The 27105-nt window shown below is 47.8% G+C and overlaps 1 protein-coding gene and 1 pseudogene across 1 annotated transcript; both read left to right on the top strand.

The window, feature by feature from the left end:
- On the top strand, positions 1-1605 carry LOC118631142 (annotated as a pseudogene).
- CDC42EP3 (CDC42 effector protein 3) lies at positions 1070-27105 on the top strand. The gene is made up of 2 exons (XM_036262462.1): positions 1070-1174; positions 22415-27105. The coding sequence occupies exon 2, from the start codon at positions 22648-22650 to the stop codon at positions 23413-23415; it is 768 nt and encodes a 255-aa protein (XP_036118355.1). The 5' UTR covers positions 1070-1174; positions 22415-22647; the 3' UTR covers positions 23416-27105.

Here is a 27105-nt window from a genome sequence, read left to right as displayed (position 1 = left end):
TCGCTCGGCTCCCGAGCGGAGGGGCGGGGCATGCAGCGGTCGCCGGAATGACCGGCGGGCGCAGGTGTCGCGAAGGACGAAATTTAACGCTCCCGGCCAGCAGCTGCGCCACTTGGGCCTCGTCGTGCGTCGGAAGCAGCAGCCACCTGCTTGCGCCAGCTTTAGGCAAGTCTCTTTTAGGGACCCGGGGGAGGAAAAAAAAACACCTTCTCGTGGACTGGAAAAACCTGCAGCGTCGGCTGTTCGCGCGCCCACTCGCTCAGCCTGCAGCTTCTGTGTCTCCAGTGTGCGAAATCCACTCTCCGGGTTTTGGCGACAGCTCCAAGGGGAGCGAGCTGGAAACTGACAGAACACGACCCTCCCCCCAAGCCCGGTATCTTAGTGGCCAGGGGACCCGCGACCGGGCTAGGACGGAGCAGTCAGGTGGCATTACTCCGCTAGTCACCCGCCCGCCGCGCTGGAGCCTCGGTGGGCTAGGTCGGTTTGTTGGGAGGAGAGGTGGGCGCACGAGGTTTAGTGCAGGTGTCTGGGTTGCAGGCGGAGTCCTTTGTCCTTGGGTACCCAGGCGCTAGCACCCCGGGGTCCCTTTTGAACCGAGAGTTCCGCGACCTCTCTTTGTGCAGAGGGAGCTGAACGCAGCTTCTCCGAGGGAAGCCACATCCCTAGATGTGACACTGGGGAGGTAAAAACGGGTGCCCATTGTCCTCCGTGTGCCCGCCGGCTCTGCCGCAGGTGACCCTCGACTGTCTGCCCGCCCCGCCCCGAGGCGCTGCGCAGGTACCAGGGTGGGGTGGGTCTGCTCCGCCGCCCGCGCCCTCCGTCCCGCCCCGGCCCCGGCCCCGCCCCCTGAACAGCGGCCCCGCCCCGCCCCGCCCTTCGCAGGTTCAGTCCGAAGTCCGGCCGCCGCGCGCTCAGTCTATCCCGCACCTTCACTCTGGGTATCGGCTGCAGCGAGCAGCAGTTCAGCGGCGGGATCCGAACGGCAGACAAGCCTGGAAACCAGTGGCCTTGGGCGCCTTCACGCAGACTGGGAGCGGATAATGCAGTGAGGAGGCGCCGCGCCAGCCCACTCGCTGAATCTGCGTGTAGCAGGCAGAGACTGCGTGCGCCCTTGGAGGCGCCGGTGCGAGGCGCAGGGCCCCTGGGCAGTGGCTGCGATCCTCGGGGGCTGCTGGTGAGTTGCTGCCTGCGCAAGGCTCCTTCCTCTCTGTCTGTGTCTGTCCGACAGGCTGCGGTGGCCGCTACCGGCGTGCACGGGGTGCTAGGCTTGGAAACCCATAGGGAGCGAGGATACCAGGGCATTACCTTCCAGCTTGTGTCCAAAGGACAAAAGGGGACATAAAGTATACCGAGAGGGGTCCGGGCGCTACAATCAGGACTCCGACATCCACCATTTGTGCCCACCACTTTTCAGGGTGGGGCTGCACGTTTACTGCACCCTTCGAGCTATTGACAGCCATTCTGGGCGCGTATTGCATTTTTCCATCTGAGAACAAGCCGCACATGGCTACCACTCCCCTCCCATCGTGGATTGGCACCAGGGCTGCACACGGGTGCGCAGTGCATATCTGCGGTGGCAGTACCCGTCTGGTGCTCTTTCCTCAGTTTGCGGTGGGGGGGAGGGGCGGGCATTGTGAGCGGAGTTCCAACCTGCAAGTCTGGCAGTTGATTTTTTTTTTTTTTTTGGTCGGTGGTTTTTGAACAGCTGAAGCGTTTTCAAGATGTTTTTTTCTTCTTGAAACTAAGTGTCTTGACACAGACTAGTATCAGACATGTGAGGACGAATGGATCTGGTCAGTTTTTCGTTATGAATTATTATACTCCATCCCCCTCTCGACTTTGGAAGGCATGTGTTTCATCTTATAAATAGAAAGTAGCATATTTTTTGGCAGGACCTCCTTTATACTGTACAGTCTAGGAGAGGTCAGTTTAAAAATAAATATGCACTTGAATGTTACATTACCGAGAGCCAGGCTGTGGCTGGGACAAGCTGCCTGGACAGCAGCTTCAAAGCAGGGAGCGCAGCTGTGTTGAAAGGAGTAAAAGCCCCAGAGTGCAGCCCAGGCTGACAGTCAAGTAATTACATTTTGTTTAAAAAAAAAAAAAAAGTGAGTGAATTAAAATGAGGGTGGGAATAAGAATGTCAGGAGAATATTGCAGTAGGAATTGTTTTAGCCCTGGTATTTTGGGGGCACTTGCTCCTGATGTGTGCTGAAGGTGTAGGGCATTCTGGGGAGGGCAGTGCTGGGTAGCAAGAGAGAGACAAAGGTCCCCCCACCCCCAGCTCTTAGGCCTCACAATATCCAAGAGTTTCTTGGGGGTGTTCTTTGAAAGAGAACAAATGCCTGGATTTGAATAGCAAAGCCAGTTTTGGAAACTTCCTTTAACATCCTTCTGATGATGCCCCTACAGTATCCCTAAGGCATTTTAAGACTCCTATCGTATTCTAACTTAGAAAAGATCTTTCATCTAACAGCTAGAAAACACAGCTGTTTTCTGGACAGTTCTAGAGGTCTTCTGTATATCACCTATAATTTGTATGAGCCCTTACTGACATTAAGAGAAAGCTACACAGGTATGTGTGTGACACATATCCTTCTCAGAATAGATTATTTAAACACTCAGATATAAGTTGGGGCAGTTGTGAAATGTTTGGCATTGTCACGTGTGAAATGGGTGGTAAAGGCTATGTAGTCATGGAAGGGTTGAAAGTTCTTCATTAAGTCTCCCAAAGAATTAGGTTTCCCAATAGGCCTCACTCATTGAATGAAACACTCAGTGCTAGCCTCTGGGTTCACAGATAAAAACTTGGGAAGCAGTTTCTGGACATGGCAGTTTCAGCTTCTAGTGGGTATCGTCTGCAAGAGATTTATATTATGACTTTCATGACTAGAACATGGTGCTGCGGCTGTGGCAGCAGCACAGACATGAAATAAGATGAGCTCCCCCTTCCCTCAAAATCTGAGCAGAGAAATTCTGTTTTGTATCCCAATGGAACATGGAAAAACAGCTAGAATAATGAGTATTGTATTTTTTTTTTTGCATTTTATTACAAATTTTGAATGTGGTGCAAGATGAGTAAATTCAAAGCCATAAAATTTATTGCAGAAGTGCTCACAAGAGCTAGTTTGTTCTATCTGCTCTGCAGCTTTTCCTTTAATGTGGTGTTTTATGTCCAACATATTCATAAAAGCTTCCCTTTTTTACTTCTAAAAGCCATGGTATTCAACAGCATTGGGAATAAAATGGTTTTAACCTATGTCACCCAAAGATTTTTAGCAGGCCAAAAAAATTTTTAAGCTCCTTGGCCAGTAGCCATAACATTTATCCAGTAGGTGGAATATAATTCATAACCTGAAAAACCTCCAGTAGATGTCTGACTATTCTGATTATTTTAATTATTAATATGCTTGCTTCTAGTCTGGCTTCACTTAGGCCTGGCCTAATTTCTTTTCAACCAGAATCCTGTGGACCTGTTTATTCATTGGTTGAATCAGAACTTAAATCTATTTTTAAATGCAGTATGTTTGCCAGAGAGCAAGTACTGTCATTTGAAACTACTGAATTCAGCCAGCCACAAAATCTTCTTTACCAAGCACTGACACCCAAGAATTCTAATGTATCGCACTGTTCATGACTTTGGACACTAAAGGGCCTTCCTATATGGACCCTGTTCTGAGCGCCAAGCACTCTCCTTATCCTTTTATCTTCATGAACTCATTCATTTCTAACAATTCTATGTAGGAAGAACTGTTATTAATATCTGCATTTTATAGGTGTGGAAGCTGAGGACAGACCTGTTCCATAACTGTCCCCAAAGTACACAGTACGGAACATACCTCAACAGATATACAGGGTGGGAGCAAAAGTAGGTTTATAGTTGTTTGTATGGAAAATAATACAATAATTAATAAATAATACAAGAATAAACTTTCGCATGCCCACAACTGTAAAGCTACTTTTGCCCCACCCTGTATGCAATGTAACAACCCAATAGGTGCGCGTATGAGTGGCTAATCCTGCATGAAAGTCAGCACCTCTTTGGGGCAAGGAGATGGGAAAACATCCTGAGGTTAAGGAACCTCTCTGAGTCAGGCTCCTGTCTAGCACTGGCGCTTAATAGTTGTGTGACTTTGGGCAAGTTACTTAGTCTGTGTACCACAGTTTAGCAACTATAAAGTGGAGATAATAGTAGTACTCCAAGGGTTGAATGAGTGAAAATATAATGCACTCAGGACAGTACCTGGCCCAGAGAAGGCACAATAAAAAGTTGATGCTTTGCTTTTGTTATTTTCTTAGGTGCTTAATACTGGTTCTGTCATTAACATTCACAACTACCCTTTGAGGTAGATAGTATTGTTCTTATTTTCTAGATGACAGCACAGGCTCAGAAAGGTTGAGTAATTTGGCCAAGGTAACAAGGCTACGTGAGGAGCAGATTTATGTTTGAATTCAGGTCTGTTTGAGCTTGTACAAAATACCACATCCCACAGAGGGGCAGGGAAGCTTAGATCTGATTCATGTCACGGGTTTTGGGCTTCTGGCAGAGAACTTATTTCATATTACTCTGTATCACAATACCAGCCCCAAAGGAAGACAAAGTAATTGCCAACCCTCGGGAATACCACTAGAATGATTTTATTATTGAAGCCATAGTTCAATCCCAATGGGTGTGGCAACGGTCTTCTCCTGCCGAGGATGCAGCACCAAACTGCTAGAGTTCACGTGAGCTGTTTGATTTGTACCAGGAGGATTGCTAGGTGAGAATGTAGGACTCTGGAACACACAAGAAAGCCGTCACTGCCAAAAACGGAATTTCAGGGGCCAGGGATGAAGTGGACCTTAGTACTGACTGTAGCCTTGTTTCAAAGCTCTGGAAGGTCAGGGGTGGTAGCGTTCAGTAAGCAGTCTGCATGGCCACTTACCTGAGCCTAGTGACCACATCCACAGTGCATGGCCCTTCAGTTCCTTGCACTCGGGTGACATTTTTATATGTTTCATAAGATGTTGCTTCAAGAGAGCTAAAGCAAGAGGTGGCAGCCCCAAGTAAGCTGAGCAGGAAGGCTCTGTCCTCAGCAGAAGCCAGGCCTCATTGCAGTTCTGCTCATACCCCAGGCCCTGCCAGATAAGCTTCTGGTGGGAGAGATAGAGTATGGAGGCCTTTGAAACCTAGAGGTATGCCTCTAGGAGACCTGCCTGGCCTCCACTGCCTTTGATACTGTGGGTTTGTGATTAGCTATGGGGAGCCACAGCCGCTTAGGAGACTGTGTTCAGACTGAAGTTGGGGTTCTGGAAAGGATGGCTTGAAATAACCCAGCGTGTCTCAAAACCAAGGGCAATAGCCTTAGAGCTATCCACCCTCCATTCAGATACCTTCCTTCCTTCCACCTTCACCCTTTAAAGGCTACAACAAGAAATGGCACCCACAAACCAAAATAAATACGTAGCCAAATAGTTAAGCAGTAATAATCATGTATGTTTCTTTCTTTAAAAAATAAAAACCTTCTTGGCCTTGGTATACTTCTTCAGTGCCAAGTTGTACCAGTCTCATGATGATGGACAGTACCTCTGGTGGAAAAGCAGTTTTTAAATGAAGCCATACACTCTTATAATACAAAGCATAATGTTGATATTAAAACGTTTACTATTTCTGAGTAGCCAAGCAAACTGATGAATTTGAAAGCTCTTAAGTTCTTAATTATTTGCTTGATCCTTATCGCTCTCCCAAGTCATGAATTAATAGCAAAATCCAGAAATTGCACATTTAAAAACACTCGGATTTTCAGTGATTTGGGTTTTACAAACTACACGTTTGAGGGAGCCGTCATTAGCCTTCTAGCCTTCGGTTCTCAGTTAGATCACACACCTGCCTTTAGCTCATACAGCACCACCTACCTAATATGTGCCCTGGAACATCAGAAAAGGGTTCTTGGGGAAACCAGTTTGATTAAGGCCCTTTTCTGCATGCAGGACTTTTCAGAGCATTTAGTATGTCACTGTACAGTGAATCACAGGGAGATAAGTGTCCAGAGTCATTTTGCCCACAGAGCAGCTGGCAGAACTAGTCTGACAGGAAACGCTCCGCTCCGGGAACCTCGAGCCACAGGCAGAAGCCACACACTGCAGTCTGCCCTACAGAGCGGAGGACACCCAAGGGCATTTTAGAGAACCTTCAGGTGTGCAGGAATAGGGCCACAAGAACACACCAGAAGGTGCCAGCAAACAGCCCCATCGTTCTGCTATTTGATCAAATTAATGCAGAATTAATTTGATCAAATTAATGCAGACACAGTCACAGAGGGACTGGCCTTAGCTCTGACCCAAGTTGTAACTGACCTCTCAGGGTCACTCTCATTTCTTAGATGAGGCATTTGGCCCGAGGTGATTTCAGATAATCTTTAGCTTTAGAATCTGGTTAGCCAGGTTCAGTGGCACCTATTAGCCTAGCAATCTTACTAATAATAACGTAAAACCCTGGGTTGGAAAAACAGACCCGCGCAGGCCTCTGGCGGAGCAGCCTGAGCCAGCGTGGAAGGCAGGGAACTTCAAAGTCGGCCTCTGTTTAGTCAGCGTGCACACTTGGGAATCCATCATGCACTGGTGACAACTTGAAGGTCCTATTTGTAGACACATCATGCCAATGATAGATCACTGTGTGTTTAGTAGGAAAAGACCTGTTCTGTTCAAATCCATTATAATCACTTAGGCTACATGCATTTTTTTTTTTTAACAAGCAAAGGCATAAAAATGCGGTGAAATGTGCCTTTGCCATTTTGGAACATATTTGCTTTCTTTCCCTTTTCATTTATTTATTTTTTATAACTTTTTCTGCCAAAGGGTCAGTTCAGACATATAACAGTGATGTTAACACAGCAGGAGATGAGACTCTCTGCCCTTAATCTTCCAGCTGTGTGCAGGTAAATACCTGCTCTTCTCTGGGTAGGCTCTGTCCCCTCCTTGGTGAAGAAATGGGGAGAAAAGGGGGGTTGGGGATGCAGAGGAAGGGGATGGACTTTCTCCTGCTCTAAATTGCTTTAATTCCATTCCTGTTTCCTTATATCCAAGGCATTTCTATCGTGTCTTGTACCTTCTATTATAACACTTACTGCATTTACATTATTGTTTACTGACACCTGTGGCTGCCTAGTTGGACTGCTGGCTCCTGGAGAGTAGGACTAAACCTAGATAATCTCGGCATTCATGTGTTTTACAGTAGGGCTTCATGAAAAAGCAGACAGTCTTGCCCCAGCCCCGTTACCTGGTTCTGCCTATGGCAGCATCTTCTGTTAGGGCTGTCAATCTCGAAGTCGGCATCACTTACCTCGCTTATTTAAGTTCTGTCATAGTAAAATTATTCCTTCCCAGGCCACAAAACATTCAGATTCAGAGAGGCCCCTCCAGTGGTTTGGCAGTCCTGATAGTGATCATCCAAGGTCTTCTGAAAATCAGGCCACCACCGGAACTTCCTCCAAGTCTTTGCTGGGCAGTTGCGACCTCCACACACAGCACTTTCTCGTGCCCAGGTCTGGCTGTGGCAGCTTGGTACCGCGTGTCCACGTAGAGCACAGTCCGGGCAGCCCAGACGCTGAAGAGAATGAGGTGCTGGCCGAGAATCCTCAGCCATGGCTGTAGGAGCCGTTCACTGGTGTGTGTTTTGATCATTGATGTACACTGGGTGTAAGCTCTGTAAGTGCATCATAGCTGTGGCCTCAATTTCTAGACTACTGTCTGGCACTTAGCAGACCCTCAGAAGATGTTGAAGGGGAGGGGCTAGCGGGGGGCCAGATGGAGGCCCATGGAAGGCAGTCTCCAGAGCCTGCTTCTCACTGAGGGAATCAGCTTAAGCCACGTGTCTCATGGTGGGCGTGTCATAGTTCCAACCTGGAAACTGTTTTCTTGCTCTCAGGTGACTTGAGTGAACTCTTTTCCAAAATAATGTTGATGTTTGGCCTTATTTAAGTTTAGTATCAGTTTATGCTCATGGGTGGATTTTGATTTGTCTTCTTGGTGAAGAAGCCCTTAAACTGTGGGCTCACCTGCAGGGCCAGCTGGGTGGAGTTCAGTGGCCCCGGCCAGGTATCATGGGGGTGGCATGTGGAATAAAACGGTGACTTCGTTCCAATTCCATTTTTTTTGTTTTCTTAGAATGGGAAATTATGCTTGGAATCAGAACACGTGGGGGGATTTTCACGCTATATTTAAACCAATCAGTTTAGGTATTCAGATCCCAAGGTCTAAAAAATAATGTTGGAAGAAATACCCACTGTGAGCTTTCAGCCGGTCTTGTTCCTTATGTAGCTTTAGTTTTTTAGAGTAACTAGTAGTAATCGCCCCCTTCTCTTGATTGTAAGCTCAGTGCCCCGCAGGGCTTTATCTATGTTGTCTCCTCCTAAGAAGACACCAATGCTGTCTCTGCAGATGAGGAAACAGCTCCCAGAGTCGCTGGCATTGCCCTGTGCCCTTAATTTAATACCAGGAAGGTATTAAAGATGATGGGAAAGATGATGGGAAAACGCTGGCAAAAGGTATTTAGATTCTAAGGATTTTCTTACCTTTATTTAGAAGTATTATTACTATTTTTCTTAAAATTCCCTAGAAGCTGATGTTTCTGCAAACGTACAGTCATAGACCCCTAACCTGTCCTGATGGGACAGGTCCTCACCTCAGCCCCGCTCTCATTCTGACATGAGGAAACTGAGTGACGGAGAGAGAAAGCGTGGTTTTTCCTTCTTGGCCCAGTTCTCTTTCAAATTATTGTTGTTATTATTTTAGCCAAGGAAAAGAAAGACAACGTTAATCCCAATATATTAACAGATAATTGAATGTCTTTGGTTAAAGAGGAGGGAGGGGACAGGTAGGGAGGTTGGCGTTACTTCCCTAAGTCTCCCTGCCCTTCCCCAGTGTCCCAGAGGTACCTTCCTTGACCCCTTAGGTTTCCAGCGAACACAGTGTGAGTAACCACTGTCCTAAAATATTTTGTAATATTAAGTTAAAATAAATCTTAAGCACAAGTCTGTGGTTATATCACCTGTCTGTGTGTACATGGAGCTTACATGCTTATACCAGGGGATGCCACCTTAAATTAAGAATAGAGGATATTTATCTCCCTAACTCCTCTCCTAGTGCAGGAATGCTTGCTTGCCTTCTGTCCCCCCTTCCCTTCCCTGTGGAATCCCTGCACCAAGCTCAGGCTCAGTGGGAAAGCTTCCTGCCATGGGCCTCTTCCGGCCTCTTCCATCCTCCAGGCTGGTTGACTCTGGGTTGCTTTAGACTTCCTTCTCATATGTAGCCCCCCTGTCCTCCGGTGAACCCGAACCATATGCCCGCCCCTTAATTTTTCTTTATCTAACCAATAATGGTTGATTGTAACTTCCCCAATGCAGAGAAGTCCCATTTGTTCTCAAGGTTGGAAGAATCGCACCTGGAGGTAAAGGATGAGTGTAAGTGTAGACGGTAGCCCTGAGTTCTGCTGACAAGAGGAATTATCTTCGGATCAAGCTGGAGGGTGGGAGTCCCTTCCCATTGTGGTGAATGTTCACAGGAGGGACACAAACCATTTTAGCCCCATCTACAAGAATTGTATTGATAACATTTAAGGAGAAAATGGAAGTGGTTATTTTGGCAATTAGAATGGTCCCCTTCTTGGTATTGTATTTTAGTGGATGTTCTGGTTTTTCATTTGGGATAAAGATAATGCTTTGTGTTTGCATAGCACTTTAGTTGGTATGAATATTTTTACTCTGGCTCTTAAAATCTGTGAGATAGGCAGGATAATGGTCTCCATTTACATAAGGATCCTCCAGGGCTGGTGGGCTTTGACCCAGTCCTTTCTTCGAAGGCCTGCAACAGCAGTGAGTTCTGTCTAGTTTGTTTGCGATGCGTCACTCGTTTAGTAGGTGTTTTCTTTAAGTACCTGATCTGTGCTAGGCAGACAGTAATACTCCAAACAACCCTTTTCCATAGAATCTCCATTAGAGTTTCTTGTTTCCCTTGTACATCTTGTGCCAAATAATCCAACTCATTTCCTTTTGAAAGGCAAGGTCAAGAGAGCAAGCTTACTGTTTCTCCAGGGCCTCTTTTTTGTTTTTTTTTAATCCTCACCTGAGGACATTTTTGCCTTTTTCTTCAGATAGAGTGGGAGGGAGAGAGTGAAGAAGAGAGAGAGAAACATCAAGTGGTTGCCACCCATACGACCCCAACCAGGGCTGGGGACAAACTGCAACCGAGGTACGGGCCCTTAGCGGAAACCAAACCCAGGACTCTCTGGTCCGCGGGCCGACGCTCTAACCACTGAGCCAGACCGGCCAGGGCCAGGGCCTCATTTTTTGAGAGTGACTTACATATAACCAGTGAGTCTGCATTCAGGGAAATGTATTGTGAAATTTCTCTTGCGGCTTGCTCTGAGACTCTTCGCACATTGCAGTCATGGACAGAAGTTGTTTCCCTTTCAAATAAAAGTCTTTGCCTTAAAACAGCATGTATCTGTAAGAGCCTGTAGATTTACTGTATTTGCACTGATAGGCGGTTCAGCTCTTACCCTGCATGGATAGAGAAAGGTTAAAGTGTCTTAGAGATTGAAAAATTAAAGAAAGCCTTTGCTACAAGAAAAGAGACCGCAACTCCTTGTTAAATAACTTTAGTTAGTTAGTTTTTCCTGTGGGAGTCACAGAAGGACCCCGTCTTGCAATCACTCGTCTCCAGGACTAGACTGCCTTTATCAGGGCAGCGACAGTGATATGAATTCAGTCTAGTGTGATAGTAGGTCTGAGGTGTGAACAAGTTTAAGAGGCTGGCAGGAGATACCTCCCGCAGGGGTGGACTGGGCCCAGATTGCTAAAATGGGCCTTATCGGCTACCTTATCTCCTGGCTGTAAGGGTGGGCCTGCCATTGAAAAGTGACAAGGTTACTAGAGCATTCTAGATGGCCCACTCTGATACAGAGTGGAATATAAAGTGGAAAGAGGTGAGGTTGGAGGCTGGGAGACGGTGGGAGGCAAATGCCCTTGTGCAGGAGAGAGACCATGAGGGCAGAAGGAAGCTGAGGCTGCGGGGCGGAGAACGGGAGATGTGACGATGGGACTTGACTTGGAAACTAAGGCAGGCGGGGCACAGGATTGGTGACGACAACGGGCTTTGGCTTTGGGGGGCTTCTGCCATTTACCAAAAGGAGGGAGTACAGGGGTAAGCTACGGCTCACCAGGGGATGGTAATTTGCAGACCTTTGCTCTAAGGAATGGGCAGAGAGAAAACTAAAAGGGCTTATTCAATAAAATTTGAGGGCCTCTTGGGTTCACAGTCCAAGAGGAGGTTCTGTAAGTGATTTTTATCAGCAGGTCTTACATACAGCTCCTTTGCCTACTTACTCTTACTGAGCTTACCACCTGCCTGGAGATACCAGACACACAATCATGAAACAGAACAGGGAAATAACAGAATAATATAAGCTCTACAGGAGCCCTAAGAAAACCTGCAAGCAAGGCAGTACGCAGCGTGATTCATGAGGTGAGTTAGAGAATTTCTTCCTGAGGCAGTGACTTGGAGGATGTTGTGAACAGTGGTCACCAGTACAAAGGCAGGAGGACAGTCCCTGTAAGGAACGCGGGGTTCTGAGTTTCAGAAGGGTCGGAGGGAGGGGAAGTGTCAACAGCGAGGAAAGGGAGCTGTTGTCCCCTGTGACGGCCTGTGGTTGTACACAGCCGGAGGCACGTGCTTCCTCTGGGAAAAGAATGAACGGCACTAACGTTCTTTTCTAAGAACAGGATGTTTGTTTTTCTCCTAGAGACTCAAGGGGCTTTTGTTACCTCAAAATTTTAATCTTTCGGCTTTTCTCTTCCATAAAGTCAAATTCCTTCTGAGATTCTTTTTGACGAGAGCAAAAATACTGGAAAGATTTCGTGCGTCAGAGTTGGAGGAGCTGGTGTCTGGGACCATTTTACTCGTTCTTGGTCCCTGACAAGGCCAGCTTGACAATTCTCCCTCTCATTGCTGTTGAGATCACCGTGTGTTATTTCCTCTTGGTGCCGTCAGACTTCTAGACACACCGTCTGGATTGGCCATTCTGTTCTCAACCAACCCCCCAGCAGTCCTCATGTCATCCGGTCAGCAGCAGTGGGGAGCACGGGCTGGAGGCCAGCCACCCCCGAAACCCTCGCCCCTCCACGTCTGGGCTGATTGACCTAAGACTCAAGCCAAGGCTGGTGCCTGAGGGGCGTGCTCCAGCCCTTGCTGCCTGGCCACAGCCAGTGCTCAGGTCTTAGCCATGACTGCTCACTCGCCTTAGAGGACCAGGCATTTCGAATTTGCTGCTTTCTGTGGACTTGGACTGGGAGTGGGCCCCTGGGGGCAAACCAGCTCATCTCTCGTGATGGAAGGTCTGTCCGGGGCTGTGGATTCAAACACTGCTTAACTTGAAGTTCGCCGGGTGCCATGTGTTGTGGGAGGCAAAAATGGGTGAGACCCAGTTCATGTTCATAGAAGAGCCCTCAGCTTAGTTTGAGGGGACATTCATTCACTCGGGGGACCCACATTTATGTACAAAGAGCACAGGGGAGCCTGCAGTGGGGGTGGGTGGGAGTGGAGTGGCCCCCGCCGGTTTCCGGGCACACCCCTGCTGGTGCGTGGAGAAGCCCCCTGAGTGAGCACGGATGACTGTCACGGGCCCTGGCAGGGTGGGGGAAGAGCATGGAAATCCCGTATCTGTCTCTCACACCCGTAGGGAAATAGAGTGTTCAAGGAGCCCAAATTTGAGGAGATGCTACAAAGGCAAAGAACTAGGAACCTTACTGTCTACGGTGGTATGGGCCGAGTGACCATAGCTTGAATTTCTGGACACCTGTCAAACCTCTTATTTTGTATCATTTGATATTACTGTTACGGGAGCTGGAGTTTTGAGACAATAACTGCTGACAGATATTAGGATTTTTGTGTGTGTGTGAGCAACTAAGCAACTTCACAAGTGTTTTTTTTTTTAATCCTCACCCGAGGACATTTTTCCATCCGTCTTCAGAGTGGGAAGGAGGGAGATAGAGGGGGGCAGGGGGAGAAAGAGAAACATTGACGCGAGAGGGACACATTGAATGGTCAACTCCCACCAACCCTACCAGGACTGGGGACAAACTGCAACTGAGGTATTTGCCCCTGACTGGAACTGAACCCACAACTCGTTGGTCCACAGGCCGACGCTCTAACCGCTGAGCCAAACTGGCCAGGGCCACAGTTACTTTCTTCTGAGCAGCGTTTAGAAGGAATATCCTTGCTGAACATTGCTGTAAACTTCAGGTTCTATACCTGCATTGATGTAGTCCTTGGAGTTTCACAGATCGGCCGGGCCAGTGTGGCTCAGTGGGTTGAGCGTCGTCTCATGGACTGAGGGGTCCCAGTCAGGGCCCATGCCCAAGTTTTGGGCTCGATCCCTAGTAGGGGGCATGTAGGAAGCTGCTGATCGGTGTTTCTCTTTCACATCGATGTTTCTTTCTGTCTGTCTCCCTTCCTCTCTCAAAAATCAATAAAAACAGGTTTAAAAAAAAAACACAAATCAAGTGAGATCCATTGGTTGTGGAAGCTGGGAGCGATTCATAGTCATGGCCTTATTTGATTCATACCCACCAAACGAGAGTGACTGCCTTGGTCCTTCTGACTGATCCTGTGTGAAACTAGTCATGGTGAGTGAGCCAGGCATTTGGAGAGAGCCTGTCCTCCTGCCTTGTCACAGCTGCCAGGGGTCGATGTCCATATTGAGTCCTTCCCCAATCACTCATTTTAACAGGGAGAAAGGGCCTAATGTCCTCTCTTCAAAAGTACAGACTTGTTGTTTTGTGAAGTGGATGTTCTGTGTTCCAATTTTGCTTCTAAGAAGACTTTCAAATATTACAGTCAGATCCTGTAAATGTAAAGAGTGGACGCAAATGAGCAGTGAGTCTCCCGTATGGTATTTGTGGGTTTCCATATAATCAGGTTGTAAAAGAAAAGTAAATACAAGCTGTAGCTGACTCATAAACGAGATGTCCATTTAAATAATTGAAGGTGAGATGTATCATAGACTTTCTGAGTGGGTGTATGAAATACAGTCTGCCTGGTCGGCTGCAAGCTCATCTGCATGACAGCCAGGCAGCTGGCCCTGAGCTGCTGGAGTTTTGCAGTCTTACGACATATAGCTCTGTCTTCAGTGTAGATGATATGGGGAGAGGATGAGAACCTAAAAATAGAAAAGGCATCTTCTTATCTTCTTATGGGTGGAGTAAAACAGACTGAAACTATGAAAAGCATCTTTAGGATGCTTTTCACTCGATGTTCTCTAGTTACATTTATTTCTGTCTTAGATTCTCATTGAAGTTCAATGTTGAATTTCTAATACTGTGATTTTTTTCCCTCCTTGAATTTTATAATTCATTGTGTGACTCAGAGAAGAAGCCCTCCCACAGAGGTTTGCAAAAGGGTTGGCATGGGTCCCCTCGTTGTAGTAATATTTTACTCTTTCTGATACCAAAGGGTGGCTGATCATCCTTATATTAGTAAAAACACAGCTATCTTCAAGTGGAAAGTCCTCTAGGGAATGTCTGGGCATGTTTATAGGTGAATGTGATGTAAGGAAATAAGCAGTAATTGTGTTCCTTACGGAGACTCAGAATGAGCAGGTATGTAAAACACCACCTGCAGTGCACCTTCATGATTGATCGTGTGGGCTCAGAGCCAAGGTTGCTGCCCCATGAGACCCTCGTCCTTAATCATGTCCCCTCCCTACGGCAATCCATTCCCTCTTTCCAGAAACCTGGGCTCTCCTCTGGAGGAGGCAAAATCTGTTTCCCAGTAGCTTCTGCTTGGTAACCCTAAGGCCTTTTCCATTACGGTGCAATGAATCCTTCAGATCCTGAAGCTTCATGTTCCTGCCATATTGGGGTTTTCTTGAGCTGCTTCCCTCCTTCAGCTGCTTCTCATGTGTCCCTCTGCCTTCTGCTGGGACCCCTCAGAACATGTAGGAACGTGTTCCAGGTGGCCTTTGTCCCTTCCAGTGTGGGGTGCCTAGGGTCAAATACAGTTTCCCAGGACTTACCACAGTAGAATTGTCTTCTCCTTGTTGGCAGCAGAGAGAAGTAGCCCAGAGACACTTGGGGGTGGGGAGTTCTTGCTGCTTCCTCATCCTTGCCTGGGAAAGTAAATACTGTTGGAGGAATACTTTTGCACGTTTGCGTGGGGCCCAGGTGGTGCAGTGATGCTGTGTCCGGGTGCTTGGAAGATGAGTACAGTGCACAACGCTGACACAGGGGAAAGGGATCAGCATCAAGGATGTCCTTGAAGGATGTGACAGCCAAGCAAGAAAGGGGACGTCCGGTGTAGGCTCACTTCCCGCAAGCAGAAGGCAAAGGCCTGCAGGTCCCTCGGGGTGATTATACCCCTCCCTCCACCTGCTCCTGTTTTTATACATGTGTGTTTTAAATTAGCACTGCAACCTATTTTGCAGGATGCAAGGAATTTTTCATTCTGTTTCTTCACTAAGAATTGATCTAAAAACAAATAGTAGACAAACCAAACATTCCTTTCTTAAAATAAATGACATTTTTAAGAAACCCTCACTCTGTTCTTTTTCCGAGCCCTGTGACTTGCCAATACAGTGAACTCCAAGTAATTGAGGAACTGATTTTTTGGTGTGTCCCTCTGTCACATCCCCTTGTTCTCCCCCGCCTCCTGGCCACTGCCCTGTTTCGGTCTTTTCAGCCACACTCTGTTTACCAAAAGGATGACAAGGAAATGAAGCAAGGGGCCACTTCCATTTTTCCTTCATTGAAGTGTCATTGCTGTGGTGCTTCCTCTAATGAAAACTGTCACTCACGCTTAAACAGTTCCCAGGAAGAAACTAGAATTGGCCAGCCTCGTGCAGGAATGACTACTGGGCACTTTGTCTTTCTCACCAAGCTGTGGCTTTAACTTCCCCAACCCTTTGTGTCTTGGAACCCTTGTGTTTCTCACGAATCGCTGTTAGCGGGAGTCTGCGCGTGTGCAGCTGGCCTTCCATGCCTGCACATCTGCCGCACATTCTGTCTGACCTTGATAGAAGGTGACTGGGGAGTTGAACCCTTTTGTTGGCAAATCTGTTCTCTCTAGTGCTCAGGAATTGGGACCTTTGTTTTCAGAGGAATTTAATTTCCCAGGTGAATATTATCTTGAGTGTCATTAAGGGGGGAAAAGAGGAGCCCTGGCCGGTTTGGCTCAGCAGTTAGAGCATTGGCCGTGGACCAGAGAGTTCGGGGTTCGGTTCCCGCTAAGGGCACGTACCTTGGTTGCAGTTTGTCCCCGGCCCTGGTTGGGGTCATGTGGGTGGCAGCCACTCGATGTGTGTCTCTTACATCGATGTTTCTCTCTCTTCCTTCCTCTCTACCTCCCACTCTGTCTGAAGATAAATGCAAAAATGTCCTCAGGTGAGGATTAAAAAAAAAAGGGGGGGGGGGAGGAGCAAACAGTGATCCAAGAACTCAGAGAAGCAGATTAGTGATTGCGGAGAGTTCAGATTTCAAGGTCACGGGGAGGGTTTTTGAGAAACAGCTACACATGGGAAGATCTCTCTCTCTCTCTCTCTCCTTTTTTCCTCCCTCCCTCCCTCCCTTCCTTTTTCTTTCTTCGTTTGAGTTGAGGAAGGTAGTGGGAGTGGAGGGGTAGTGGCCAGGGAAGAAAGCTGGAGAGCAGGGGAGGCCTGTGGGCGGCCAGCGCCCAGGGTGGCCGGTACCTGCAGTGACTGATGGGGCAGAGTCCCGACGGAAACTCGGAGGCTAGAAATTCTCGTCACGTGGCCTGTGAGACCCCCAGGCCTGCCGCCAGCTCTGCTCTTACAGCTCACCTCTGGCCCGTGAGCCCTTGGAATTCAGCTCTTCCTTTCCTCGTCTCCCCCACCACCCCCGGCATGAACGTCCTGCTTCCTTGGGGGCACAGAGCAAGGATTTGGAGTGTCCCCCCGACTCAGGCTGTCCCACTCTGGTTCACCCCTCATTCTGTCTACTGCCACATTGTTCACCAGCCAGCAACCTGGAGCCCAAGTCCCCTTTTCTGAAAATGGCAAGGAGGGACAGGATTTTGTGCTGTGGCATTTAGGACCATCTCACCATTAAATGTCCCCTGTCTGTGTCCCTGGTCACCTCTCAAACAAGGAGCTGTGTACCCAAACCCCAGTGCCACCAGCTGCCTGTGCTTCCTTCCACACAGACACCCCACGGTGGTCATTCCCGCAGTGTCCTTGTGTCGGCAGCTCACAGGGTCAGTAGGCTGTTCATGACCTATGTATAAACGGGGATGTGCCAGAAAATGCAATCTGAGCCCTAAGTAACTGATTTATTTATTTATTTTTTTTAGCTACTTCACAGTTCACTCAAATCCAAAACCATAAAAAGATATACTGCCCGGCCCTGGCCAGTTTGGCTCAGCGGTTAGAGCGTCGGCCTGCGGTCCGGAGAGTCCTGGGTTCGGTTTCCGCTAAGGGCACGTACCTCGGTTGCAGTTTGTCCCTGGCCTCTCTCTCTCTTCCTCCCACTCTATCTGAACAAAAAATGGAAAAAAATGTCCTCGGATGAGAATTAAAAAAAAGGATATACTGCCCAGCCTGAGAGGCTCTGTTGGTTGGAGCATCATCCCATACTCTGAAAGGTTACCTATTAAATTCCCGGTCTGGGCACAGACCTATGTTGTGGATTCGAGTCCTGGTTGGGGTACATACAAAAGGCAACCAATTGATGTCTCCCCCCACCCCTTCCTCTAAGCATGTCCTCGGGTGAGGATTTAAAAGAAATAGGATGCAGTGACATTTCTCCCTCACCCTCATTCCCCCGTCTGCGTGCCGTCCCCGTGGGCAGTCATGTTATGTGTGTGCTTCCAGAGTGTTTTACAGACATACAAGCCAACCCAAGTGTGTCGGCACACCTTGCGCCTTTCTTTTGTTCCTTTGAAGATGTATGTCTTTGAAGTCCTTTCCATATCAGCATATAAAAAGCTGTGTCGACATTTTTTAGACCTCTGTATATATTGGACAGTTTAGGTTCTTTACCACTCTGGGCTGTTACAAACTGCTGGATTGATAACTTTGTACACAAGTGATTTCCCATATACGTAAATTGATACATCTTCATAAATGTCTGTAAGTGGAATTCCAGGGCCAAAGGCACTACTAGATAGATATACAATTTTGGTACATATTGCTCAACTGACTTCCTGCAGTCAGACCTGTTGGAGCTTATGTCATCAGTGTATGCCAGGCCGGTCCCCACCCTCATCAGCCCAGTGCCTCATCACACACTGTGTCCTAACAGGCTTTGCAATGCATCCCCTTCATGACTTGGGAGCTGACTGAATTCCCAGGAGTGTGCTCACCAAGTGTCGAGACCTCAGGTTCTGGACACTTGCCTGTGTGCCTGTGCGGCCTTGGCAAAGCAACTCGACGCCTGTGCCTCAGTGCATCAGCTGTAAAATGGGGATGTTACAGGAGCAGCTTCATGGGTCCTTGTGCGTGACTTAGTGCACGTCAGAGGTTGGAACAGTGCCCGGCACATAAACATTTACTGTCGTAGTCACTGTTGGCGATTCCCTGCAGACCCACACATACCCTCCCCAGGACCAGCCACTTAGTCACCTGTGAAGAAACTGCCCATCGGGTTTCTGCATTAGCAGGGGCAGGGAAGATGCTGAAAGAGCAGTCAGCCTGGGAAGGAAGCAGGGCGTGGGTGTCCACTGGCTGATGAGCGAGGGACCCAGAATGTTCAGAATGGAGGGCGGAAGTGCTCAGTGTGAGATATCAGATTGTCTCTCCAGGGATCAGGCATGGTTGGCCCTGAGCTGGAGGAAAGATGACAGATAAGGTAGAAGGGTAGGGTCAGAGCTCTCAGACATTCCCCCCATATGGCATCGAAAACATCTAAACTTGTAAAACCGACACTTTGCCGCAATTCCATTTTAAAAAACATCCCGTGTATTTGGGAGCTCTTAGCACTGGAACAGAAGTTCAATACAAATTACTGTTTCCAAAGTCTAGAAGCCTGTGTCCCTGTTGTGCAGTAAATACTATGTAAATATTTACAGAAAGAAAGAAAAATGCCTTTTAAGGTATCTTCCTTCCCAGTCTCCAGGATCTCACTGCCAGCAGCTTGTCAAGCCTACGCTCACCAACCCCTTTTTTCTCTGTATTTTGTCACTTCCCTGCCACCTTTGGGTCCATGCCATTGACCTAAAACCCCGCAGGCTGAGTGAGCCTCTGCCGAGGGGCCTGCAGTTCCCCTGGCTGTGGCTGTGGCCGTGGCCGTGGCCGTGGGCAGGCACGGACAGCTGACTGGGCGGACGATCCTCCTGGAGCCCTCTGAGTACAGCAAACGTTTTCTCCTCCTCCTCCTCCCCCTCCCCCTCCTCCTCCTCCTCCCCCTCCCCCTCCTCCTCTTCCCCCCTCCTCCTCCCTCCTCCTCTTCCCCCCTCCTCCTCCCCTCCTCCTCCCCCTCCCCTTCTCCTCCTCCCCCTCCCCCTCCTCCTCCTCCTCCTTCCCCTCCTCCTCCCCCTCCTCAGCATCCCTAGCTGTCCTTGGCCGTTCAGGTAACCTTTGAATGTGAGTGTGAGTGATCCTATGAGAACTGCACTCTGGCTGCTGCTACCTGATGGCCTTTCATTTTCTAATTAATGGGCCACGGCCTGCCTCAGTTTCTGGCCTCGCATCACCCTGGCACCACCAGCTGACGACAGCATGTGCTTGAGTGGTGGTGGACACACTAGATCTTTGCATGGAAGCTGCCCTCCTGGCCTGTGTGTGGGTGGACACCACTCCTGTAGTCAGCTGTCCCTTGGGGCTGCCCCCACCTTCTGCAGAAGGCGCCCAGCTGCTCCTGCAAGCGGTCGTGGCGTTGGGCCCAGTGGGCAGGAGGTCAGTGCCAACCCCCCTGGGTGGCAGGGCCCTAGGCTGCAGTGCACCTACAGGGGAGGGGACGTCTGAGGTTGCAGCAGGAAGACCCAGTGTTTAAACTTATAACTGCTGCAAGACCCAAATGAGAGATAAAACTATGCGAGAGAAGGTCTTCTGTGATTCGGTTCCCAGACTTCTTGCTTGATACAAAGCGTCTCTTTGAAAAAGTCTTCATGCATTTCTAACTGGAGATACATGGCTTTTTTTTTTTTTAAATCCTTACCCGAGGACATTTTTCCATTTATTTTCAGATACTGTAAAGTGGGAGGGAGGGAGGGAGGGAGAAAGAGAGAGAAACATCGATGTGAGAGGGACACATCGACTGATTGCCTCCTGCATGACCCTCACGAGGGCTCGGCGCCAGGGACCAAACCGCAACCAAGGTACATGCCCTTGACCGGAATCAAACCCGCGACTCTTTGGCCAGGGCAAGAGAGACGGGGCTTTAAGGTTCTATCGGGCCGCTTCCAGGTTAGCCCAGTCTGGGTGCAAAGCCCTTCATTCTGCCTCGCCTCCTCCCCGCAGCCAGGTGGATGAGTCTCTCCAGCTCACAGTTCTCTGCCTTCTCAGGCCTGGGTGCAAGTGGCTTCCCCAACAGAGCCAGTTGTCACCTTGCCAGCGGGTGCTGGAGCAAAGTTGTTGCCACCTGCCACAGGGAAATGAATTTAAAACTTCTGCTGAAAGGAAAGAAATATGGGGCAGATGTAAGCCAGCCTCCAGCTGCCACAGAGCAAGTGTGGCTGTCTTCAAGCCACCATCTGACCCACCCCTCAGAGTAGTTATTTATTTACTTGCTCTGCGGACAGGGAGAGGTCGCCGCTGAGCCATTGCAGGAATTCCCTCAGCGCCAGAGGTTTAAGCTTTTCCTTGTCAGCTGATGCCACTGAAGAGTCGGAGGGTGCTTTTCAAGGGTGACGATTTCTCATCTGTAAAATGACAACCTCCTTTTAGCTCATCACCTCTGATCTCATGATGTAGCCTTGAGCAGGGAGGCTGTGTTAGTTTTCAAATCACCACCAATTTTTCATGGCTTGCAACAATACCCATTTAATGTCTCACAGTTTCTGCGGGTCAGCTCCATGGCCAGGCTGTGAATCAGGTACCATCTGAGGCTCGACTGGAGAAAGATCCACTTTCAGGCTCCCTCCAGTTGTCAGAATTCATCTCCAGAGGCCCTCTCGCAGCATGGTTCAAAACCAGTAAAGGGAGTCCCACCTCCAGTCTGCAGAGATGGAATCTTTTATAATGTAACCTATTCGAGGTGTGATGGTCCATCACCTTTGCCATATTCTGTTGATTAGAAGCAAATCACAGGTTTTGCCCACAAAGGCCTTACCACCCACCAGGAGGCAGATCACCAGGTTACCTTGGAGTTCTGCCTACCACTGGGAGAGGATATAAGCTTATCAGTAAATGTTTCTAAAGTATTTCCAAATGAAGATCTAACCTGTTCAGTATGACACTTTTTCCTTTAAAAAGAAGCAGACTTGTTCTTTTTCTTCCATCTCAGAATGCCTCCAGGTCCTGACGTCCTGGCCAGCCCGGGTCTTGCTGCCACAGCTTGATTCCAGCTCCTGCTCTTTCATTTCTTGGCTCTATGTTATCTAAAAAAGTGTGTGTGTTTTAGAGTTTTAGAGTTTTCTCATCTGTAAGAATGCATTTCATTAAGACACTAGCATATAGTAGTCACTGTCACTTAGTAAGTGATATTTCTAGCCCCCTGTATAGGACTGTTTATTTTTTCCATTAATTTTATTTATCTACAAAACTCAACAACAGAAGATTAGTCTTGCTAGTGTGACTGTCAAAGCAACAGAGAAAATGTATTTTAAAACAAATCCCGTTGTATGTGAGGAGCTGAAGCCCCTCTGGTCCAGTGCTGACAGAGTTCTTGTAATAAGTGAAAAGGAGCCCTGGCCGGTTTGGCTCAGCAGTTAGAGAGTCAGCCCGTGGACCAGAGAGTCCTGGGTTTAGTTCTCGCTGAGGGCACGTACCTCGGTTGCAGTTTGTCCCCGCCCCGGTTGGGGTCGTGTGGATGGCAACCAGTTGATGTGTCTCTCTTGCATTGGTGTTTCTCTCTCTTTCTCCCTCTCTCCCTCCAGCTCTATCTGAAGATAAATGCAAAAATGTCCTCGAGTGAGGATTAAAAAAACAAAACAAAAAAACATGCATGACAATTTTTAAATTAAAAAAACAAACAAAAAGGACTAAAATCGTAGACATGTCTAGAAAATTTCATCCATGGCCACGTTGCTAAAGTGCTGATGTCATAGGCTTGGGATTTTTAATCTCTCTCTTTCTCTTCTTTTTATTTCTGTTTTCCCCTGAAGTAAGACGAAGATTAGAGGACCGTTGCTAAGGTTTAAGGTTGTATCCTACTTCTTGGAGGGAAACAGCAGCCTGGCCTCAGCGGGGAAGGCCCCTGCCCTTGCCTCCAGGCCCGCGTGGAAAAGGCCCTGAAGGGTCAGCTAACGGCCTGGCTGCTCTCTTTTCCAGGTGTCTCCATGCTGCGCAAGGGGTTGGATGCTGAACCCGGCTCTTCCCAAAGCCCCACTTGGCTGTAACTCCGGGCAGGTGTCTGCGACCTCTGTGCCCTCTCACAGCCTCTTCGGAAGCCCCTCGAGAAAGATGGTGTGACAGTTCCTATCAGAGGGTCGCCAGCAACATCCACCCTCTGTGAAGAAAGTGGCCCTTTTTCCCTTTCGCAAGAGACATTCTCAAGTTCCAAAATGCCAGCCAAGACCCCGATTTACCTGAAAGCTGCCAATAACAAGAAAGGAAAGAAATTTAAACTGAGGGACATTCTGTCCCCGGACATGATCAGCCCGCCCCTCGGCGACTTCCGCCACACCATCCACATCGGCAAGGAGGGCCAGCACGACGTCTTCGGAGACATCTCCTTCCTCCAGGGCAACTACGAGCTGCTGCCCGGGCACCCCGAGAAGGCGCCGCTGGGCCCGTGCCCCGCGCACGAGTTCCTGCGCGCCAACAGCACCTCCGACTCCGTGTTCACAGAGACGCCCTCCCCGGTGCTCAAGAACGCCATCTCCCTGCCCACCATCGGCGGCTCCCAAGCTCTCATGCTGCCCTTGCTGTCGCCGGTGACGTTCAGCGCCAAGCAGGAGTCCTTTGGGCCAGCCAAGCTGCCCAGGCTGAGCTGTGAGCCTGTCGCGGAGGAAAAGGCCCCGGAGCAAAGCAGCCTGCTGGAGAACGGGACAGTCCCCCCGGGGGACGTGTCGTGGGGCTCCAGTGGCTCGGCGTCGGTGTCGCAGTCCAGCCAGGGCAGGGACAGCCACTCCTCCAGCCTCTCGGAACAGTACCCCGACTGGCCAGCCGAGGACATGTTCGACCAGCCTGCCCCGTGCGAGCTCCTCAAGGGAAAGACTAAGTCGGAGGAGTCGCTGTCCGATCTCACGGGCTCCCTGCTCTCCCTGCAGCTCGACCTCGGGCCCTCGTTTTTGGATGAGGTGCTGAATGTCATGGATAAAAATAAGTAACAGGACAGCTCCAGCAATTCCTCCGGGGTAAAAGGCCTCCAGACAGGATCACACCACCACCACAAACCACAGGCGAAGAGAAGAGCTTCACTGGCTATATATGCAGTTACATGATGGGTTTTCTAAAATAATGTTCATAAAGTATTTTTTTACTTGTTATGCCCTATTTGCAAAAACCGCTAAAAGAAAAAGAAAAAAAAAAAGACTTGCCCCTGCAGAAAGAGGAAGTGAGGCAGTGAGAACCCACGTTCAGCAGGCATGGCTGATGTTCAGCTCACACTTTTGTTTGTAGACACAGGAACCTGCCCCACCAGGATGGCACTAGCCACGCAGGGCTGCACCCGTCACGGCGAGGACCTGACAGTGCTCCCGCATTTTCTGAGCAAGAGGAAGTCAGAATTTATTTAACACCTCTAAGCCTTTTTTCTAGATTCTTTTCTATCTGTTGTTCGGGCTCATCATAGCAGATTCTTCAGTGTTAAAACTTTTCTCGGTTTTCACATCCGAACAACTTGGTGGGTTTGGGGGATTTTCTTGTAGCTCTTATGTATCCCTATATATGATGTCCATATTGCAGAACTTTGACTGTCAGCTACATGTTGGTAAGACACAAGCAAAGTATTACTGTAACTAAGTTATTTTTAAAGTTAAAATATATTTTTATGTGCCTTTGGCTTTTTATTGCAAGAGTCTGCATTTTATAGATACTACGTCAAATGTTGCCATTGGACTTGTTTCCATTGTGGTTCCATTGTAAGCTGTGTATGTGTATGTTTGGAAAGTGTATTCATACTTGAGCTTTATTTTATTTTTTCTTCCCCTGTTAAGCTTTTCATAGCAGCCAGCAGTGGATTGTCGAGTGTAAAGGCACAGGTTACTCATGACGCTTCTGCAGAGACTGTGGAAATATGGGTATTTTAGTACAGTACATACTTGCATTACATAGGTACTTCATACAACACAATAAAGAGCAAATGTTAAAATGAACTTGCATGCTTATAGTAATAAACAAAAACAAAAGAATAATAATATTTTCTTATTGTATAATCGAGAGCTAGAAAAACTGCTTCTCTAAAATGTTGTACGAGACTTATAAAACAAGGTAAGAGGTGATTTCCATCTAGTCTGTAAATTTGCTTATTTCCCAAAGGTTTGAGAATCCCCCAAAACAGGGACCCTTAATTTTAGAAAAAACAAACATGAGATCAGAATTTTTTTTTTTAAGTCAATACTGATGCCAACCTCTCAAAACTCATTTCTGTGACTCTTCTCTCTTATTTTAACACACTCTGCAGCAAACCCTTACACCCCAACCCCAGCCCTATAGCATAGGTGTTTCCATGGGCAGGTGCCATAGAGACAATTGAGGAGGCTAAAAAGAGTGCAGCAAAGGGCACTTGGCCTCCAAGGAGCCAGAGATGCCCTGAGGGTGTCAGTTAGGCAAACAGGAACAGGAAATGTACACACTGATTCCTGCCTGTTGTTAACCACCCCTTTTCACTCAAAGACAATTCCTTGCACACAATACCGTGCATTTCCAGCCCCGACATGACTTCCTCTCCCAAATACTTCAGTGATTCTCTCACCGGGTTTGGAGTTGTTCCAGTTCTGTCATCTGATCATCTGAAATCGCCTTTGAACCGCAGGTGAACCACCACAGTCAGGACGACTAAGGAGAAGAGGAACCCTGTTGGCTTAGAGCGTTGAGTGCCTGCCTTAATTTCCCGGGTGTATTTCTGTGCCATGATGTTCAGTGTTCTTTTCTGCTGACACCCCATTCACAGGGCCCAGTTCTGAATAGACTTCCCCGCCACTTTGAAATCTTGTGACCAAGGATGAGTCTGATATAGCTCATAATTTTTAGCCAGACTCTCTCAACATGTTCCCCATCTTAAGTATGATTGATTATATTCATTCTTTCATTTTACTTTTCATCTGAAGCATGACCTCAAGGAAAAGACTGAACTGTTAGGTGAAACGATGAGGAATACCTGCATTTCCTCTGCCCTCTCTGTGACGGAGAACAGTTCTGCCAGGATTGGGTGTGCTTGCAAGAATTCAAGTGATAATGCGTCCTTGCAGGTACTTGGCCTTTAAGTAGGGCCTCATCTGAGCCCTTTGACGCAGTCTCTACTGTTAGGTTAGGTACAGTTGAGAAGGCAACAAACACGCCCCATCAGAGAGGAAGCAAAGCCACATCCGGCTTGTGAATGATTTTGCTGAGTCAGTTCTGTGGCAGCCCTAGTAGTACCTGGTCCCTGCCCCAGGGAGCAGGTGCAGAGCTGGTGGCTTCTCTCCTGCAAAAAGGCACTTTGACTGGCACCTGCTGAGAGCTGAATTGGTGCTCTCAGGCTGTGGTCTTTCTACTTTTAACCTCATTTATCAAGATGCACTTTATTTGCAAACTCAGAATGGCAAGCCACCTGTGACCCAAGGACCAGGAGAGAGGCCGGCAATTTGTGTAAGTAGAGACCCTTCGTGTTGCAGTAGCCAGGTTTCTTGTGGGTGGTTTTTCTTTTTCCCCTGGGCAGAAACTTAACAAAGGGCAAAGGACAAAATATATTATTTCTGCCTAAAATTATCTGCTTCAAAAGATAAAAACACCAGAGTACTTTGCTCTTCATGAAAACAGTGTCATTAAGGATCACATTTCGGTGAGTCAAAGTCACTGTCCACACAAAGACTAACCTGATGGAACAGAAAAGGGCTCTAGAATCACTCTACTATTCGTCTTTTATGTTACTGAAAGGTACCGTATCTTTTCAAGTCTCCCCACAAAACATTGGAAGTCATGGACTAGAGGAAGTTCATGAGTCTGGATTAACAGACAAAAAATTACATGTTAGGTGATGGTTCTGACCCTCCTAATGTGGAACCCAGAGAGAAAATTTTACTGTGAAATAAACAATAGAATAAATAAATATTATGGTTTCTCTCCAATAATAGTTTCTCCTTTGGAAATTATGTTATCAGCCTTGTCCCAAATTTAGTACTAGTAAGATTCTCAGACTTTAGAATTAGTTCACCGGACTAATATGAATGATTGATTGTTATTTTCAATAAGCTGTAAATAGGGTTATTGGGTGCTGCCCTGTGTCTCCTCCTATACTTTGGAGTCTGATCCAGCAAAATGAGAAATTTCCAGATGCTGAATGATAAGCTACCATTGACTCAGATGGGTAGACTCCTGGCGTGTTTGGTTGTACAGAATCTAAGAATGTCACAATACTCAAAACTATATTCACACACTTTAATTTATTGGTTCTGGCTGAGCAATACGTTTGTTTTCTAAAGAAGGAGATGGTCTTCCTGACAGGTGTTTTGCGTGTTTGTTTCATCGGACGATGCCTGGAATGTCAAAATGCTTTATTCTGATGGCACAGCGTTTCATGAACCAGCCTTCCATCTGAGAGTGGTTTCATTTCACCGTATTCTTCGAGCAAGTGCTTATTAAGAAGTCAGCCTAAACATTTCTTACTTGAGTTATCAGGGAGTCAATGTTACAAAGAAAGTCTTGAAAGAATGGGAACTATGCTTTTTTTATGAAGTGATGTAGAACACAATGAAATCTGTTTTACAACTACACTGTATTTCATTATCTCCCATTTTTACTTTAAAAAAAAAAAAAATCCAATAGGGAATTCACTTCCATTGGCTTCCAGGGGAGGTCTGTAATCTTCATCCTTTGAA

The sequence above is a fragment of the Molossus molossus genome, unplaced genomic scaffold (assembly GCF_014108415.1).
Source record: "Molossus molossus isolate mMolMol1 unplaced genomic scaffold, mMolMol1.p scaffold_m16_p_15, whole genome shotgun sequence".
Lineage (NCBI taxonomy): Eukaryota > Metazoa > Chordata > Mammalia > Chiroptera > Molossidae > Molossus > Molossus molossus.
The sequence above is the reverse complement of the archived record's forward strand: the minus strand, read 5'-3'. Positions and strand labels throughout refer to the sequence as shown.